At 38.2% G+C, this 17,020-nt stretch overlaps 5 protein-coding genes across 8 annotated transcripts; 2 read left to right on the top strand and 3 right to left on the bottom strand.

Annotated features, from left to right (window-relative positions):
* Positions 1-311: 311 nt before the first annotated feature.
* Positions 312-6,136, bottom strand: APM1 (aminopeptidase M1). The gene is made up of 19 exons (XM_008222300.2): positions 5,773-6,136; positions 5,297-5,442; positions 5,082-5,184; positions 4,679-4,868; positions 4,500-4,593; positions 4,169-4,322; positions 3,944-4,048; positions 3,750-3,866; positions 3,423-3,536; positions 2,732-2,914; positions 2,240-2,555; positions 2,030-2,151; positions 1,855-1,952; positions 1,517-1,694; positions 1,323-1,437; positions 1,172-1,239; positions 1,008-1,082; positions 787-864; positions 312-633 (listed from the first exon to the last, which is right to left on the bottom strand). The coding sequence occupies exons 1-19, from the start codon at positions 5,986-5,988 to the stop codon at positions 448-450; spliced, it is 2,658 nt and encodes an 885-aa protein (XP_008220522.2). The 5' UTR covers positions 5,989-6,136; the 3' UTR covers positions 312-447.
* Positions 6,137-8,372: 2,236 nt separating this feature from the next.
* Positions 8,373-9,079, top strand: LOC103320595 (protein phosphatase). Its single transcript, XM_008222303.3, has 3 exons — positions 8,373-8,496; positions 8,654-8,738; positions 8,837-9,079. Exons 1-3 carry the CDS (start codon positions 8,396-8,398, stop codon positions 8,960-8,962), a joined length of 312 nt encoding a protein of 103 aa, XP_008220525.2. The 5' UTR covers positions 8,373-8,395; the 3' UTR covers positions 8,963-9,079.
* LOC103320594 (S-adenosyl-L-methionine-dependent methyltransferases superfamily protein) lies at positions 9,073-11,118 on the bottom strand. 2 transcript variants are annotated; one of them, XM_008222301.3, is made up of 8 exons: positions 10,814-11,118; positions 10,614-10,722; positions 10,292-10,516; positions 10,102-10,201; positions 9,905-10,015; positions 9,732-9,815; positions 9,500-9,558; positions 9,073-9,428 (listed from the first exon to the last, which is right to left on the bottom strand). In XM_008222301.3, the coding sequence occupies exons 1-8, from the start codon at positions 10,998-11,000 to the stop codon at positions 9,236-9,238; spliced, it is 1,068 nt and encodes a 355-aa protein (XP_008220523.1). In that variant the 5' UTR covers positions 11,001-11,118; the 3' UTR covers positions 9,073-9,235. The 2 variants fall into 2 exon arrangements, with proteins under 2 accessions (XP_008220523.1, XP_008220524.1); XM_008222302.3 differs by having other exon boundaries at positions 10,292-10,513; positions 10,814-11,113.
* A 150-nt stretch (positions 11,119-11,268) lies between these two features.
* Positions 11,269-15,490, top strand: LOC103320596 (protein PLASTID MOVEMENT IMPAIRED 1-RELATED 2). 2 transcript variants are annotated; one of them, XM_008222304.3, is made up of 3 exons: positions 11,269-11,447; positions 11,594-13,964; positions 14,054-15,490. In XM_008222304.3, the coding sequence occupies exons 2-3, from the start codon at positions 11,695-11,697 to the stop codon at positions 15,174-15,176; spliced, it is 3,393 nt and encodes a 1,130-aa protein (XP_008220526.2). In that variant the 5' UTR covers positions 11,269-11,447; positions 11,594-11,694; the 3' UTR covers positions 15,177-15,490. The 2 variants fall into 2 exon arrangements, with proteins under 2 accessions (XP_008220526.2, XP_016647494.2); XM_016792008.2 differs by having other exon boundaries at positions 11,317-11,457.
* A 73-nt stretch (positions 15,491-15,563) lies between these two features.
* Positions 15,564-16,478, bottom strand: WRKY50 (WRKY DNA-binding protein 50). 2 transcript variants are annotated; one of them, XM_008222305.3, is made up of 3 exons: positions 16,112-16,478; positions 15,862-16,012; positions 15,564-15,765 (listed from the first exon to the last, which is right to left on the bottom strand). In XM_008222305.3, the coding sequence occupies exons 1-3, from the start codon at positions 16,329-16,331 to the stop codon at positions 15,645-15,647; spliced, it is 492 nt and encodes a 163-aa protein (XP_008220527.1). In that variant the 5' UTR covers positions 16,332-16,478; the 3' UTR covers positions 15,564-15,644. The 2 variants fall into 2 exon arrangements, with proteins under 2 accessions (XP_008220527.1, XP_008220528.1); XM_008222306.3 differs by having other exon boundaries at positions 15,862-16,009; positions 16,112-16,475.
* Positions 16,479-17,020: the final 542 nt, after the last annotated feature.

The following is a 17,020-nucleotide window of genomic DNA, read 5'->3' as shown; positions in this document are numbered from 1 at the left end:
TAGTGATATCAACGGCCCACTAATCCATTGATAAGAGAGTCACAACGAGAAAGCAAGGTTTAAGGAGCCCATCAAGCGTGACAATTTTCCAGTCGATAGGGAAGAGATAAATTCAAGCAAAGGATCAACGGTTATATTTTTTTTACCGCAGACATTAGAGAGGGAAGAGATTCGTATTTGGGATTTAATTTCAACGCAAATGAAATTTGAATTTAGGGCTTCTGTCTAAACGTATCTAACATAACGTTTCCTCAAACTTTGTTTTCATCCTATAAAAATAGCATATATGGGGTTTGATCAAATCATAGGGATGAGAGAAAACACTTGTAGTTCTATTTTATCAAATCGTATTAGAAAATTAGTACATTTATTACTATTGTTACTTTTTATTCTTCTTTTGGCAAATAAAAGTTACATGACTGTCGAAATACAGTCAAACATGATACCCTAGTATTTCCTGTATGCCAACTCCTTCACGGCATCGGCAAGATTTTTCTCACTCTTAACACTCTCCACCCACTTGGCGTTAATCTGCACCCGCTCAATGCTCTGCTTCAAGGTTCTAGTTATGGATGGGTTAGGGTGTGCTTTGAAGAACTCGTCTATTTCCTTAACCTTCTCAAATGAAGCAAACTGCAAGAGAAGATAACCAGAAAGGCGCAAAGAGGGAACAACAAGAAGGAAATTAAAAGGAAGTAGAAACCATTGCTCTTGTAATTTCAGATTCTAAATTAAACTAACAAAAACCTCAGAAGACAAGAACAAAAGTTTCAAGAGAAAACAAACCGATGATACAATAGCGCTGACAAAGCGAGTAATTAGAAATCCAGAACCCCAGGTCTTTGAGATGTATTCCCAATTAGCCTGTATTTCGAAGCATCCAAAAGGCAAGCAAAATCAATCATAGCAACAAAGTGGGAAAGGAAGAAGAAGAAGGAAGGAAAAAAACATATATATATATATATATGAAAAAATCGTATAAAGAAGCAGTAAAATCTTGTGCTTACCTTCAGCCACGTCCAAGCGGTTTCCCGCCCTTCACTACTAACAGCAAGTCCAATGACAGCATCCTGACTGCGAACCTACATAGATGAGTATTGAAATCAGTATCATCAAGCTTTGAGATAAAACTTTCAACGTCCAATTAAGAGACAAATAAAATCTGACATACCTCAGGAGTCAACAAAAAGTTGAGAACTTCCAGCGTTATGTTGGGATCAGGACAAGATGCTAATGAACCTACAGGCACAGACACTTATATTACTGCTAGGATCTAACAGACTCAGATGTTCAACATTATTTTACAAATTAATCATATTTACCTAGAATGCGGGTTTTCTCCTGGCTTAGATCAGTCTCTCTGTAAACTCTAAGAAGAGATTCATAGCCTGATCGGTTCGATGCGCTTGCTCTTTGCATTACAGCCACATATGCTGCCTGCAACAATATTCCATAATGAACATCAACCGCAAACTTAAAACGTTAAACACGAATGTGTAATTAATTATTTACATACCCTTCTTATGTCAGGAGGAAGGAGGGGTGTGTTTCTGTCATCCAAAAAGGCATGAAAACGCCTACTTGCTTCATCAATCGTCTGGTCATGTCCAAACACAGAAAGGGCAGTCAAAATGTCTCCTCTCAACATTGCATCTAAATGGCTCTCACCGGGTTTAGGCTGCCAACCGAGCTTCCTGTAAATATATATAAACATAAACAATAAACCTTTTAACAAAAAATAAAGAAAAAGAAAAAAGCAAAGTTTGGCACTGGTTAAGCATTTTGCTCCTGCCCTAACTTCTTTGGCATCAGAAAAAACTAGGTACTTCAGTAGTTAAAAAAGTTCGAGCTTACTCTGCAGAATACTGGAGAAGGCTGATAAAGAATTGATTGATGAGATCCAGTAGCTCGGGTACAGCATCAGCTGCAATTCTTGCCAACTTATAACTAATCTGTGAGAAGTGAGCACCAGAATCAGCCTAAGGCCATAAATACAGTAACATAAACACAATGCAGAGGTGATCATTACAGTTATCAAATTTGACAGCACTGTATAGTCAAGTTCCTCTCTGTAAGCACTCAACAAGGTAAGCAATGAAGTGAAGGACTGCTGGCGAGCCATAGAGAGGGCAAACGAATCATCCAAAATTCCTGTGAAAGGAAAAGATTGATGAAAACTACAAACTACAATTTTCACTATCAAAAAGATAAGCAAGTGCCTGTAGAAATAGATGATTACCAAATCTGTCAGTTGAAGACAAGTGTTTCTTTTCTATAGCATTTCTAAGTGCAGCTGCAAGTTCCTCCTCATATTTCACCCGGTAAAAACCAGTCTGATCCACATTGACTTTTATCCAACTGCATACTGCATTGTTTCTATTGCTTGCGCTTCCACATCCAGTTGCTGCTGAGCAACCCAGAAATTCCTTTATGTCAAGAGTTTCAGACTTCGATTGTAGTAGGAAACTCTTGCGTACATCATATGAGCCACAGCATAATGTTATTGGCACAATCCATTGCCCATCACCTTGGGAACCGCTTGAGTAGAATTGTGTCTGCCATTTATTAATTTACTTATTAGATCTTTGTTTGTTCCCTTGTACTATGGAATGAACATAAACTAACGAATTAACAGCTTATATATATATATATATATTAGAGCTCGAGATGTTCTTTCAGAATTTCATTTGATAATCAAACAAGATTTTGAAGGAAGCAGACAAAAGGAAACCTGATCAAACTCCAATTTTTGATCTTTGACTTTGACAGAAATAACCGGGTAACCCTTTTGCTTGGTCCATGAATTCATTAGTTTGTTGACAGGTTCACCAGATCCCTCCTCAAGAGCAGCCCATAAATCTTCTGTCTTTGCATTTGAGGAAGCATGCTTTTTTATATATGAAGCAAGTGACCTCTGGATGCATGAAAAAATAACATGCAATTAACTATGTGACTTCTATGATAAATGGGTTTAATAAAGAATAAGAACCAAAATTCAAGCAAAAAATATGAGACACAAAGCAAACATGTTCATCATATGAACAGTAGCACCTGATTTCTTAAACAATCATCATTTGAACAAAAACAGTTATCTTATTTCATTAATTTTATATTAATTTTATAACTTAAGGCATACACAAATAAGACCATAGTCATTATGTTCAGTCTGGACCATACTAACGATGGATAGAAGGCTGGATATCAGCCCAACATTAGATTCGTGCTAAAAGACTATGACCAAGCAATTCGGCCAACAAAGTAGATATTTAGCTAACTTTCTCAAGATCCCTGTCCTCACAAAATTCCTGCATGCCTAGAAGCCTTGATTGTTTGGAAACTTCAATGTAATAAATGTAAAATTCTTATAAATAAGGTAGCTGTTTCATCTTCGAGGATAACCACCAACAAGCCAAAGGACCTACCTGGAAGACTTCAGCGCCAAGATAGCTTTGTAGCATCCGAATAACAGAAGCACCTTTTTTGTAACTTATGGCATCAAATATTTCATCAACCTCGGCAGCATGATTAATCTCCACCTGGACAAAAAGAAAAATATTAAAGCATAATATACCACAAACACATATACTAATACCTTTTGAAAAAAATAATGCCCTGAAAAATATAGTGCTGAATGTTACTATTTAAAGCCTGTCATGCAGGTGATCAAGGTTCAATGGAGGGAAATAGCAAAATTTTGGATAAAAGAATTAAAACCAAACCCATGAAAGACTCTGTCCATGCACAAGTACCTCAATGGGGTGAGATTCTTCAAGCCCATCCAGCTTAAGACCAGCAGTGAGTTCATCAAGAAACTGAGTCCATATTTTCCATTCTGGAAACAAGCTATCAGTAGCTAAATAGCTCACCTGATAATGTCAAAATACTTACTTTAAGTCCAAAAGCGTGTAAAATAACACGTAAAACAAACGAAATGAGATGATACCCATGTTGCAAATCCCTCGTTGAGCCATAAATGTGTCCACCATTCCATCGTGACGAGATTTCCAAACCACTGGTGTGCCAGTTCATGTGCCACGACAGTTGCAACCTTTTACGAAACCAAATGAAATGATTAAACATATGTTTGGGTGCAAAAACAATAGCTACATATCATATTGAACCAAAATAATTATGAAAGCTAGAGTGACATTTAGGATTTGCATTTTACCCTTTGCTTGTTAGCAGCTGCAGAATGCTGTTCATCAAAGAGCAAAGCTGTTTCTCGGTATGTAACTAAACCATAATTCTCCATGGCACCAGCAGAAAAATCAGGGATTGCAACCATATCCAATTTGGGCAAAGAGTATGGCACAGCAAAGTATCTGTAGAACTTTTCATCATTGATTTCATATTGAAAGCCAAATAATGCAGCATAAGCACAAAAGGGGGAAAAACCTAGAGGCACTACTACTTATAGTCCACAATATGCACCAAGTGTAATTGCAAATTTGAATATGAATGAGTAGTAATGTATTGTGATTTTGTGATCCATAACATACTCTTTGTACAACTCAAGTGTCTTGACAGCAACATACAAAGCAAACTTCCCTTGGTTTGCCTTGCCAACTTGACAATACACCCGCACTTTGACCCCTGTGACGAGATGAAATGTTACACCATCAATAAAAGGGTTGTGCTGACATACACATGAAACGAGTGATATAGTGGAGGACTTTACCATCAGATGTATGATCTTCAACATAATCAAACAATCCAATAACAACGGCCACCAAATATGTAGACATAATTGGTGATTCAAGATATGAAACTGTCTTCAGATGTCCATCCACTTTTTCTTCTAGAATCGACATGTTGGAAAGAGCTACTAATTCAGATGGAACACCATCCAATGTAATCTTGAATGTAGCCTGTCAATCAAACAGCCAGTAAGAATAAATGGGTCCAAGTTATAAACTCTAGATTTCAACAATTTGACCAGAACTGAAAGATTGATGTCTCATCTATACTTAAACAAAATCACTTGATACTAATACAAATCAAGATCTTCAGTCAACTGTGTGTGTGTGTGTGTGTGTGTGTGTGTGTGTGTGTGTGTGTGAGAGAGAGAGAGAGAGAGGGACCTTCCAAGCAGGTTCATCCCAACAAGGAAAGCACCGCCTGGCATCAACCGGTTCAAACTGTGTAACTGCCATATTTTTCTTCTCGCCATTATGCTCATATGTACTGCACAGAATAAGTCAAATTTTAAACGTCTCTACACCATTGAGATATGATAATATTGAAAGAACAAAAGAAGATACACGGCTGTACAACAAATCCAGCATCCAAAGAATACCTCCTATAGAAGCCTTTCATATTGTCATTCAAAATTCCTTCAAACCCAATAGCCAAAACTCCAGGCCCAATCGGAAGAGTCTCCCCAAACTCCAAAACCAAAATCCCGTCTTCTTGGAATGCCTCAACTTTCGAAGGCTTGAAAACCTGCTCAGACATTCATTCACTCGTTCAGTTAAGATCAAACTATCTTTCGAAATTAAAATGACAGCAAAATCAAATAAACAAAGAAGAAGATAGTGATTTTCCAAATGTTCTTTCCTTGTCCTGATCTGAGCAGCCAAACAAGACATACTAAAGTTGACAATGTTACAAGCTTCATATCAACTGAAGTCCATTCACTTACTCATAGATCATGAACAGAGCATTTCAAAATCAACAAAAGCAATCAGAGATTGATTAATTCACTTGATATTTACTAATTGAAAAACGCATTTTTGTACAATTGTGTAAATCAAATGCATCGATCAGTTGTACCTTGGAAGAGTCTCCGTGAGTGAAGGACACGGAACCAGCATTGACGGAGAGCTCGGCGGCGTTGAGGACGATAAATTGGGTATCGGCAACGATATCGAGGTCGACGGAGACGGAGCCGCCGAATTTGCAAGTTGTGAGGTCCGGTTTGAGCCGTAATTCGTATCGTTTTGGGACGGCGAATTTCGGAAGGCGAGGTTGACCTTTGAACTGCTCCATATTTTGATATTTGCGAGCAGAGAGAGTTACAGAGTTTTCGTTTTTTTTGGGTCGAAATGAGAGTTCAGAGTTTAGAATTGAGATTCGAAGAGAATGAAACTGACCGAGAGTCGGGGGTGTTATCACGACTACTTAACGTCTAACGTATGGTACTTTTTTTGTCTTTTCTTATGTTTATTGCTTTTTTTTTTTTTTTTGGGTGGTATTTCCTTGTAAAGAATATGATATAAATAGTTTTATAAATTCTTTACACTGTTGATTTAAAACAAAAAAATCAAGAGGATTTGTACACATTGTTTTGGTATTTTATTGTGGGGGTAAAATAATATAGGAAAACTTGTCCACTTAGCAATGTGATTCAAAGCTGTGACACTTCATTAAAATAGATTTTCCGTGAAATATTAAATATGCTAGATGTTTGTTCTGAGCATGTGTGTGAGTGCAAGTTGATAATTGATTATCAAAAGGAGGTTCTATTTGATATAAATTTGAGTGTTAAGTTATTTATATGTGAGTCACCGATTGATTTTAAAATGTCTTAATTTAAACTTCCAAATTCCAAATTATTCGAATTGTGAAAACGTTTTATTTTGTTGTAGACAAATCATTCTTAAATTCCAATTTCATATATTGTCGATATGATTTTGCCATCTACAACACCCTCTCTATCCTTTCACATGGAAGACAACTTTCTCCGAGACTTCCACGGCAAGAAATAAGGAGTGCAAGGGAACTGAGGATATATTCGTCGGATGGGATATGAATCAAGGAACCAGGGAAAGATTGACAAGCTTTCACATCCACAGTTCAAAGTTAGGTGCAAAGACGAGGGAATAATAATTATAAAATACCAAAAAATTAAGGTTCGTTCGAGGCATTTGATTCTCTTGCAGTTTCCAATCAAACTTCTCGTCCTCGGTGTTATTGGGGTTCCTTCCTTAGCTTATGGGGTTGGTTATATTTTATCATATTTTATTTTATTTTAGTTGATTAACATAGAATCATGGAATTTATGCGTGACTTAAGATGCTCACTCTTTGATCCAACCAAAAAAAAAATGCTGACTCTTTCAATTTTCAAACATATTATTCATTATTATACTAAGTTCATGCGAGAGGTTTTTTTTAACAAAATTTAAGTTTACTTTAAAATTAAAAAAGATCATGGGCAGTTGTGTTCCATAAAAATATGATTCATTATTTGATTTTTCTTTTAATTTTAAATTTTAATATGAAAAAGTGTGAATTACCATATTCTTCTCATTTAATTAATAATTTTAATTCTTAATGTTTGGATTAACCAATGACATTTTCTGATATTTTGAATGTTTCACCATTTTCTGCATTTTGCTTTATATGTATAGATTACAATGCCAAATGAGCCCTAAGTTTAACATATTAGATATACAAAAAGTCTTGTTCCCCTCCAATTAAAAATAATTTATGTCACTGGTAAAAACACAGGGGAAGCATATAGGAAAAATGCAAGAGGCCTCTAGAGTCTTCATGCCAATTTGTAACATAATTATATATTCATATTTGTATCAAACTGGCATGCAATATCATTGATTATTGATATTGTTTTGGTAATTTTATTAACTTATTAACAAGTTAGAACGAGACTTAAACTTACACAATTTAACATTTACCAAGCACATCATTGTAAATATAACACTAACATGTTTCCTTAAGGAATTATTTGGTTCGCGGAAAATATTTGATGGGAAATGGAAAATTTCTTTCCTTTTCATGTTTAGTAATGTTAGGAAAATAATAAGGAAATACCACTTTATCTCCTTTCACATGTTTGGTTTACATAGGAATGTAAACCAAAGGTTGTTTAAATTTTCAATTATACTCATATGAAATCAAATAATAAAAAAATGCATTTAGTGCTATATTGTAATTCTAAATTATTAACAGAGACAAAATGGTCATGAAAAATGTGCATTTAATGCTGGTTCATTCTCCCAAACTTTTCTATAAAGAGGGAAAACAAAACTCAAGAAGGGAGGAGGACTTTATTTTCCCTCTACTTTCCCATATGTCAAACAATCATTTATCATGTTTGGACTTTCCCGTAAACCAAATAGGGCCTAAATGTTTAGTTAACAAGTCAGAGGCTTGTAACTCAAATGGTTAAGAACATTTACACTGCACGCAAGGTCCTACAATTCCCCCTTCCCCAATATCAATTGTTAAAATAATAATAATAAATAATAAATAGAAAATTAATAATAAAAATGCAGGCCCAGTTGTCTGATCAATTCTCAAAAGGCCCGAGAATATGAGCCCCAGTTATCACTTTCCCAGTGCTTTTGAAACAGCCCAATCTAGCCAAGAATATATATACCGGCCCATAACGTTTTTCATCTGGGTGTGAAATCGGACCTGCCACCTGTGACGGGATGGGGATCCTCACAGACTCTCAGAACAAGAGAAGCCCCTCTTCTTCTTCAACATCACCATGTGCTAATCTCAGAGCTACTTACCACAATTGTTTCAGCAGGTCATCTCTCATTTTCTTTATATGTAGCTTTTCTATGTTCTTTGCAGACAAATCGTCTCCCTTATTCCCCGTAAACCCATCTTCAACCCTAATCTATTTCTCAATACCCTCAATCCATTTTTGGTTATTCTGAAAAGGGTTTTGATATTATGTGCAGGTGGTATTCAGAGAAGTTTGTAAAGGGTCAATGGGACAAAGAAGAATGCGTTTCAGAATGGCAGAAATACAAAGCTTGCCTCTCTGTAAGTTTTCGATAAAAACCATCTCCCGAGTCTTCATTGAAATCATCAATACTTGCTCAATTCGTTTGTTGGATTTTTTTTGTTCTTGTTCTGGGCAGCAACATTTGGAAGATAAACAGTTGAGTCGCTTCTTGGAGGCTGAAGGGCCTGTGAACTCCACCATTGAAGTTGCTTCCTCCAGAACAACCAAAGCCGATGGCGCTCCGACTGGTTCTTCTCAGTAGTTTTTGCTTTCGTTTATGTTAGAACTTGCTGTGTTCAAAGAGCAAATTGTTTGACGTCTAGATTGTACTTTTGCTGAGCTAGTTAATCCACACGATGATATCATTTGAAGTTTACAATCTCAAGAGGAACATTATTGAACAACAAAGATACAATTCATTTCCATTGACATTGCTGCTTTTACAATCTCAAGAAGGAACATTATTTGATTGAACAACAAAAATACATTTGATTTCCATCGGCGTTGCCTCGTAGCGAAACAGGCTTTCATTACTTCATTTCTTCTCGAATAGGAAATGAGCAACCATCCACTCTTCTCCATTGTTATACCCAAAGAGTTCTGCAACGGAAATGAAGAATGTTCTCCAATATACGGTCCACTTCACAGCCGAATCCTTTCCATAAGTTGACTCCATAATTGGTTTTATGGAAGCCATATTCTGGTCCATTCTCTTAAGCCACTCTTCACTGCAAAACAAAAGGGTTTTCAGCTTGCTCTTAGTATTTGAGGCATCCCAAAGTAAAGAGTTGAGGTTTACCTTGTCTGTGCATAGTGTTTCCCATTAACAAGCCAATGATTGACAATGGAAACATCATCCTGCAAAAAAAAATCATCACCAAGAAGCCATTAACAAGTGATCTGGATGACCTCTGAATCTCCTCGTTACTTATTAATGCTACAAGATTATCAAGCCTCAAGTAGTAAGACTGTTAGCAAGCAAACGATCGAATTCGAAGTTTGACAGTGGGAAAGTAATGTGAGGGGATCACCTGAAAATAAAGTAGTAGATTTGCTGAAGGCATTGTGCCCCCACTGAAGAAATACCTAGTAATCCAGTCATCTTCACTTTTGTCCTGCATCAGAAAAAAGGCAGGAAAAAAAGTTATGCACTTAACGTGGATGATGTGCCACTAAGCAAAATGAAATCTTCTTCCGGTTTCACCTCAAAATGGTAAGCAAATGCTTTGTGGCAGAAATGATGAACAAACAGAAGGCAATCCTGTTTCATCCACCTGGAAATCTTCTTCAGAAGATACTTGTAGTTCTTCATATGCTGTCAAATGCAAAAACCAAATCTTCAACAAAATCAACAATGTAACATCATGCCTACCACATCACGTAGCATGAAAAGGGCTTTACCTCGAACATTTCAATCGAAAATATTCGGTCATAGGATGCTTCCATCTCAAATGTGCTGATATCTGCGACTATGATCTCTACATTCTGCAGCTGAAGATTCCTACAAATTGGCAACAAAACTCACTTGAATCAAAGCACATAGTCTATCAACTCATAATCTGGTTAACATTAACATATAATCGTTACGCACCGGCATTGCTCTTCTATGAAGGCCTGTTGTGTTGTTGAATTGCAAATCCCTGTAACCTTACAGTTGCTATATTTCTGAGCAATGTACAAAGGCAAAGATCCCCAGCCACACCCAACATCAAGAACAGTGTGACCATCTTTTATCTGTGACCTTTCGCAGTAAAGCTCCAGCATTGCCTTCTCAGCTTCCTCCAGGGTGCTTGACCCATCAGTGAAGTAACAACTGCTGCAATATGAGACCATATTTACCGAAATTAGACACAACTCCCAAAAATAATGGAACAAAAAAGCAAAAAAAAGAAAGAAAAACACCCTAAAAGTACCTGTATTTGAGATTTTTTCCAAGCACTATTTTGAAAAAAGATGTGGGCACTTCATAATGTTGAGCTTTCGGGTCATCAGTGTTTATGGCTATGGGCATCTCCTTCAGAGCTGTATTAACAGAAATAATACCTTAAACTCCAATTAACTACTAATATAAACTATAATTTGAGAGTACAGAGGAGAGGAGGGGTTAGTTTACACTGTACGAACTGGAGGAGGTCAGAGAGTTGGAGCTCAGAGGTAGGCTTGTAACCGGATCGAAGACGACTTGCTAAGAGCAGGCGGGTCAGCCTCCGTACAACCGCATCCGGTAGCAAATTTCGCTCCAGCGAAGATAGCGCGAACCGGACCGTAGCATCGTACGGTGCTTGCATTATCCGGTTCATTCTCGCTTCGTTTCTTCTAGCTCCGCCCACTCTCTCGCTGCCTTTGCTTCCTCTCTGGCTACTGGTATGGACTAAATTAGCTGTCCATGTCGTACCTCATACCAACCGTCGACGTGGACCCCAGCAGAGGCACACACAAAAACAGGTAAACAAATAAAAAATTAACAATAAAAAATTAAAAAAGAAAAGAAAGAAGAAGAAAAAGTGTGCAATGACGATTATGACCCTGTGAAGCTGCTATGAGTTGACACAGCGACGATTCAAACCTACTCCACTTTCGAGAACACTAGAGACAAAACATTCATCTTCCTTTCGCCTTTAACATTTGTCACGTTAACGTTTTCCCGGAAAATTTTAACGCGATTTCCGAGGAGATACCTAAACCAACCAGACGCTTCTCTTCAGCAAGGCATCTCTATGGAGTTCAGAGACTGAGACTAAAGCGAGGTTGGTTCATGTTAGTATTGTAAATTTGGTGATATTTCATTGGTTTTCTTTTTTAGCATTTCTGATTTGGTGTATCAGTTTAATTTTGATTATGATTGTGTGCTAAGTAGCTATTTTCGTTTTGTTTTTGTTGTTTGATCCAAAAGAATCTCTAAGATATCAGAGACAAGCTGGATTGCTTACAAGTTCCCATGGTCGCTTTGGTTGGTGATTATGTTATCAGATTGTTTTGTTGGCAAAGATAAAGATGATGTTGCGCAAAACTGAGTCTGTGAGCAACAGCAGTGCTGGGAATTCCAACCATGGTCAATTGCTGCGTGACATTGAGGAAATAAGCAAAGCCCTTTACTTGCATAAACCCCCTCCAAAGGTTTTGCTTTCCCCTTCTAATGCACGATCCAAATCTGCTGGGAAAACCCGTTTTCCGGAATCGAAATCAAATTTGAATTCAAACCCAAGATTACTTAGGGAGGATTTGTTGCATAAGGACAAGAAATCATCTTCAGTATGGAATTGGAAGAAACCCTTAAAGGCTCTCACTCATATTGGGAATCGGAAATTTAGTTGTTGTTTTTACCTTCATGTCCATTCAATTGAAGGGTTGCCAGAAAATTTCAACAATCTTAGTGTATGTGTGCATTGGAAGAGAAAGGATGAGGTGGTAGAGACTCGATCTTCGAGGGTAGTAGAGGGCGTAGCTGAATTTGATGAAACTTTGATGCACAAGTGTTCTGTGTATGGAAGTAGAAATGGCCCTAACCATTCGGTTAAGTATGAGGAGAAGCTTTTCTTGATCTACGTTTCTGTGAGTGGGGCACCAGGGCTTGATATTGGGAAGCATTGGGTGGATCTTACGAGACTGTTACCACTTACTTTTGAGGAGTTAGAAGGGGAAAAGAGTTATGGTAAGTGGACAACAAGCTTTAACCTTTCAGGCAGAGCTAAAGGTGCTAGTTTAAATGTTAGTTTGGGGTTTTTGGTGACGCGGGATAAGTCAGTTGATGTGAGCGTTAATCCTAATGTTCCTGAGCATATAAACACGGAGCAGAGAAGGTCAAGTTCTTTGGATAGTGGAGCTACGATGCTTCGGCGAGTTGGGAGTGTGCCAAGTAGTGTAAACCCCAGGCCTGCCTTCTCATCTCAGTCTCTTGATTTGAAGGTCTGTCGAGAAGTATTACTGACGGGAGGGTTGGAGCTCTCGAAGTCAATTAATTTTTTATGTCAGGCACTTGATGAGGCGAACTTGAGTAGTGCGACGGAGTCAGATGCGGAACATGTGTCGCCACTCAAACCTAAGCCTGATCTGGACCTTTTGGCTGCTGAAAAAAATGAAGAATATGAGGATGATGACACTGAATTTAACATTGTAGAAGTGGGGACAGAAATGTCTGAACAGTTGAAATCTGATCAAGTTCCTGGTCATGCTAATGATGAGTCTGCTGTTGAAATGATCTATGTTGATGAGATCATTAAGGATTATAACGTAGACCTCGATGAGAAGACTATGGTTATTGCAAAGGATGCCTGTGATAGTTATGTGGACAAGGTTGCGATGGTTGACAGCAAACATGAAAAGGATAGCATATGCACCGAAGGATCAACCATGGAAAAAATGGATTCTGCTTCTCATTTTCAGTTCATTTCAGAATCAGCAGATTTGGATCTTCCATTTGTTTCAGGAGAGTTTTTTGAGGAAAAAAAACACATGGAGCTTAAGTCGACTTACAAAGCAAGTAAAACAGGTAAAAAGTCACTTAGCTTGGATGATGTTAATGAATCTGTCTCAAATGATTTCTTAAGCATCCTGGGGATGGACTGTTGCATGAGTTCTGATAGTGATGCCGAGTCTCCTAGAGAACGTCTCTTAAGAGAGTTTGAGAAAGATACTCTGGCTTCAGGAAACGTATTTTTCAATTCTGATTGGGACGAAGAACAGCCTGAAATTGGATCCTCTGTTTCACCAGGTTCTGATTTTGGAGATTGTTTTGAGAATTCTGATTTGTCTTTGATAATCCAAGCTGCTGAAGAGGAGCACAAGAGAGCAAGTGAGCTATTAAAGAGAAGGAAGGCAAAAATTCTTGAAGGCTTGGAGACTGAAGCTTTGATGCGAGAATGGGGATTAAATGAAAAAGACTTTCAGAATTCTCCCCATATCTGCTCCGGTGGATTTGGTAGTCCAATTGAGCTCCCCCTTGAAGAGCCACTCCTACCTCCACTTGAAGAAGGCTTTGGTCCTTATGTTCGGATGAAGGGTGGAGGCTTTTTGCAGTCAATGAATTCTTCACTTTTCAAAAATGCTAAAAATGGTGCGAACTTGGTCATTCAAATTTCTAATCCAGTTGTCATACCACCAAAATTGGGTTATGATGTTATGGAGATAATGCAGCATCTGGCATTAGTTGGAATTGATAAACTGCGGGAGTGGGTTAATCAATTAATGCCGTTGGAAGATATTACTGGGAAGACAATACAAGAAGTTGCATGGGAGGCAGCACCAAACACAGTGGTTTCTGAGAGGTTTGTCAGCACAATAATTACATTGATTTTTGAAGTAGTGATTTCAAATAGTTTTCTACTTGCTGGCTTACTTGTCGTTTTTGTTTCAGGTTTGAGCAGATTTTATATGATGGGAGGCAGGATGAAGGATTTCCATCAAGTTGGAGTTGTAATAACCTGAAATCAGAATTGGGAGGTAGTGAGATGGGATCAGACTCTGTATCTCTAGAATATCTAGCTCCTTTTGCTATGGCGAAAATTGAAGCCCTCTCACTAGAAGGGTTAAGAATACAGTCCCATGTGTCAAATGGAGAGACACCTTCAAGTGTATTTCCTCAGTCTGGTGGGAAAATGCCAGCCTTTGGAGGGAAGAGTGCCAATCATGGCGAGGTTCTCAGGTCAGGAGGAGTTGAAGGGTTGCAACTATGCGATTTTGGAGACTTTGATGATGACGTTGACGAATTAATGGCTCTATCTCTATCACTGGAAGAGTGGTTGAGGCTAGATGCTAAAATCATTGGTGATGAAGATTACAGCAGAGAACAAATATTGAAAATCCTTGCTGCCCATCATGCCAAGTGCTCAGATTTGGTCGGTGGAAGGTTGACGCGAGAGATACACTGCAATGATTTATCTGGTAGCGAGTGTGGACTTTTGGGGAACAACCTCACAATTGCTCTCATGGTGCAGCTTAGAGATCCCTTTCGAAACTATGAACCTGTGGGCGTGCCAATGCTTGCTCTAATCCAAGTGGAGAGATTTTTAGCCCCTTTAATGCCAAAAATGTCTAATGAGCTGTTAAACAGTAGCAAGGAGAACGAACACGATGAGCCAGTGTTTGATGATATTGGTGACAAGAAAGAAAGGGAGACAAATGAAGGAGATGAAGGAGGCAATCCTCAGTTTAAAATCATTGACGTTCATCTTGCAGGAGTGGATGCTGCTCCTGGCGACAGGCAGCTTTGGGGTACCACAACACAGCTGCAGTCCGGGTCACGATGGTTGCTTGGCAGTGGCATGGGTAAGCCCATTAGTTTTCCACTTTCGAGCTCAACTGCCATTGTAAGATCATCCCCACTGGTTTCAGCAAAGCAGCGTAGAGATGCTTTATGGAGCATTTCCTCTCATTCTCAAGGAGCAGGAGCTACCTGGAAGGATTCAATAGCTCCTCATATTCGAAACCCCAACGTCATATTTCCAAAGGAAACCATCAAACCACACGTAAACATGTAGTAGTTAGCTCTTCCTTCGTAGCATATATTCTTTTGTTTGTAGAGTGAATAGAGAGGTGAAGGCTTATTATTGCCTTTTCTTTTCATGTTACCCAAGCTAGTATCATACACATATGGCCAGACCAAGTGGCCAAGTTTGCGTACAGGTTTTCTTTGAATGATAGAATCTGTTGTGTTACACTTCAGACGAATGAAACAGATTCATATGCATTGATGATTTAAAGCAGAAGCTTCTGGCTCTCTTTTGTAAACCATCCTGCTTTCTTCTTTAGAAGAAAGTTTATTATTTATTGAATAAATTCAATTCCTGATAAATTTTAAGAAATCTTTTTTTTTCGGTTTGGTTGGTTAGGGCAGTCGCTTTGTTCACATCAGTTTGTGAACAAAATTTGGAAAAAAACTTTTGGTGTCTCAAGTATTATTGAAAATCATGTTACAAGGGAAGCCAAAAATGCTTCATGACACGAAATTAGAGGCTCTGATGGTTATGAATGCCCTCATACGTTGTAATTACAAACCTTGGATCATCTCTATCTCTTTCTACTCTCTTTTTCACAGGGCAGCCTTCAACTGAACACTTGTAGTAATTCCTGCAACCAAACATAACATGCTCAGATCAGATCAAACATGTCTAAAATCACATCTATATTCGATCAATCTTGCTATATTTTTACTTTGTTTTTTACCTTGGATTTGGGCTGTTCTTCACCATCTTTTTACCATACTTCCTCCACTTGAAACCATCATCCAATATTTCAACCTCTGATTTTGTTTTGAATGCAACTCTTTCTCTAACTTCCTGCCTCTCCCGTACGGTGCCGCTTTCATTCTCTCCTGCTAACACAAACACAACCAAATGGCTCGAGCATGAGATGAGAGATAGAGATTATAGAACAAAAAGAAGAATTAACAAGTAGTTTTATTTTATATGCTTACTGCTATTAGACCCTCCAAGTTGGCTGCTACTTCCACGAGACTCATCAACTTCATTTGCTTGATACCCCGAATTCTGGACGGTCTCCAAAGCCATGGAAGTCCGATGATCTTCATCTAGCCACTCACCAATCATCAAGTACTCGGAAAACTCGAAATTGGACTGGTCGGAAAAGTCATTCTCAGGTGACTCTTGTGCTCTAAAGTTGTTGCTGTTAGACATCAATTTAGCTACTAAAAATGTGGTGAATGCCTTTTAACACATAACTTTGTGACCAAACTGCATGTTGATATCATACATATATCATCGTCTCCATGGCTCAGAAGGAGGCTTCATCGTGACCTTCCTAAGCAATGATGGGAAGCTTCAACGCTGATGCTAAGTAGAAGTGCCACATAGATATCTGAACATATGAATTAGGCCAAAACCAAGTCCAGAGAGAGAGACAGAGACAGAGAGAGACAGAGACAGAGTATAATAGTACAGTAGTGGGGCATGGCAAAGGATGACTTGAGGGAAGACTTAAATTTGATTTGTGTGACTTAACTTGAGGGTCTCGTGCTTAGACCAGCGCTTATTCACCTTCACATTTGAGAAAATAATTCAAGTCAATTGTGATGATCAGTTGAGGCGTGATACGCTGGTTCTGGTACCACATAATCTTATATATGCAGTACTGCAGCAGCTGAGCTCATAAATTTTGACATTTCATGTTACATTTGTTACAGCTGTTTGTTTGTGTCCTGTCCACACGTTGGTTGATCTTCAATACAACTTACTAGCACATGCTAGGCCCGTAAAGGAAGTGTTTTTATAGAAAGCACTTTACTTTTGTTCATTAGTGTTTTGGCTTTTATTCGAAGCAAAACACAAGAAATGAATTTTTCTAACATGGGATTTCATTAAAAATC

The sequence above is a fragment of the Prunus mume genome, linkage group LG2, assembly GCF_029339155.1.
Source record: "Prunus mume cultivar Tortuosa linkage group LG2, ASM2933915v1, whole genome shotgun sequence".
Taxonomy (NCBI): domain Eukaryota; kingdom Viridiplantae; phylum Streptophyta; class Magnoliopsida; order Rosales; family Rosaceae; genus Prunus; species Prunus mume.
This window is presented reverse-complemented; position numbering and strand designations above follow the sequence as displayed.

Excerpts from the sequence above, each read along its gene's own strand:
- APM1 (XM_008222300.2), bottom strand. The coding sequence starts at position 5,988 with ATGGAGCAGTTCAAAGGTCAACCTCGCCTTCCGAAATTCGCCGTCCCA. Across the intron at positions 3,867-3,943 it reads ACGAGGGATTTGCAACATGG|GTGAGCTATTTAGCTACTGA; the intron begins GTATCATCTCAT and ends TGACATTATCAG. Across the intron at positions 1,240-1,322 it reads GGAGAAAACCCGCATTCTAG|GTTCATTAGCATCTTGTCCT; the intron begins GTAAATATGATT and ends CTGTGCCTGTAG.
- LOC103320595 (XM_008222303.3), top strand. The coding sequence starts at position 8,396 with ATGGGGATCCTCACAGACTCTCAGAACAAGAGAAGCCCCTCTTCTTCT. Across the intron at positions 8,497-8,653 it reads TACCACAATTGTTTCAGCAG|GTGGTATTCAGAGAAGTTTG; the intron begins GTCATCTCTCAT and ends TATTATGTGCAG. Across the intron at positions 8,739-8,836 it reads AATACAAAGCTTGCCTCTCT|CAACATTTGGAAGATAAACA; the intron begins GTAAGTTTTCGA and ends TGTTCTGGGCAG.
- LOC103320594 (XM_008222301.3), bottom strand. The coding sequence starts at position 11,000 with ATGAACCGGATAATGCAAGCACCGTACGATGCTACGGTCCGGTTCGCG. Across the intron at positions 10,723-10,813 it reads CCTCCTCCAGTTCGTACAGT|CTCTGAAGGAGATGCCCATA; the intron begins GTAAACTAACCC and ends CTGTTAATACAG. Across the intron at positions 9,559-9,731 it reads ATCTACTACTTTATTTTCAG|GATGATGTTTCCATTGTCAA; the intron begins GTGATCCCCTCA and ends TTTTTTTTGCAG.
- LOC103320596 (XM_008222304.3), top strand. The coding sequence starts at position 11,695 with ATGATGTTGCGCAAAACTGAGTCTGTGAGCAACAGCAGTGCTGGGAAT. Across the intron at positions 13,965-14,053 it reads AACACAGTGGTTTCTGAGAG|GTTTGAGCAGATTTTATATG; the intron begins GTTTGTCAGCAC and ends TTTTTGTTTCAG.
- WRKY50 (XM_008222305.3), bottom strand. The coding sequence starts at position 16,331 with ATGTCTAACAGCAACAACTTTAGAGCACAAGAGTCACCTGAGAATGAC. Across the intron at positions 16,013-16,111 it reads ACTTGGAGGGTCTAATAGCA|CAGGAGAGAATGAAAGCGGC; the intron begins GTAAGCATATAA and ends TGTTTGTGTTAG. Across the intron at positions 15,766-15,861 it reads AAGAACAGCCCAAATCCAAG|GAATTACTACAAGTGTTCAG; the intron begins GTAAAAAACAAA and ends GTTTGGTTGCAG.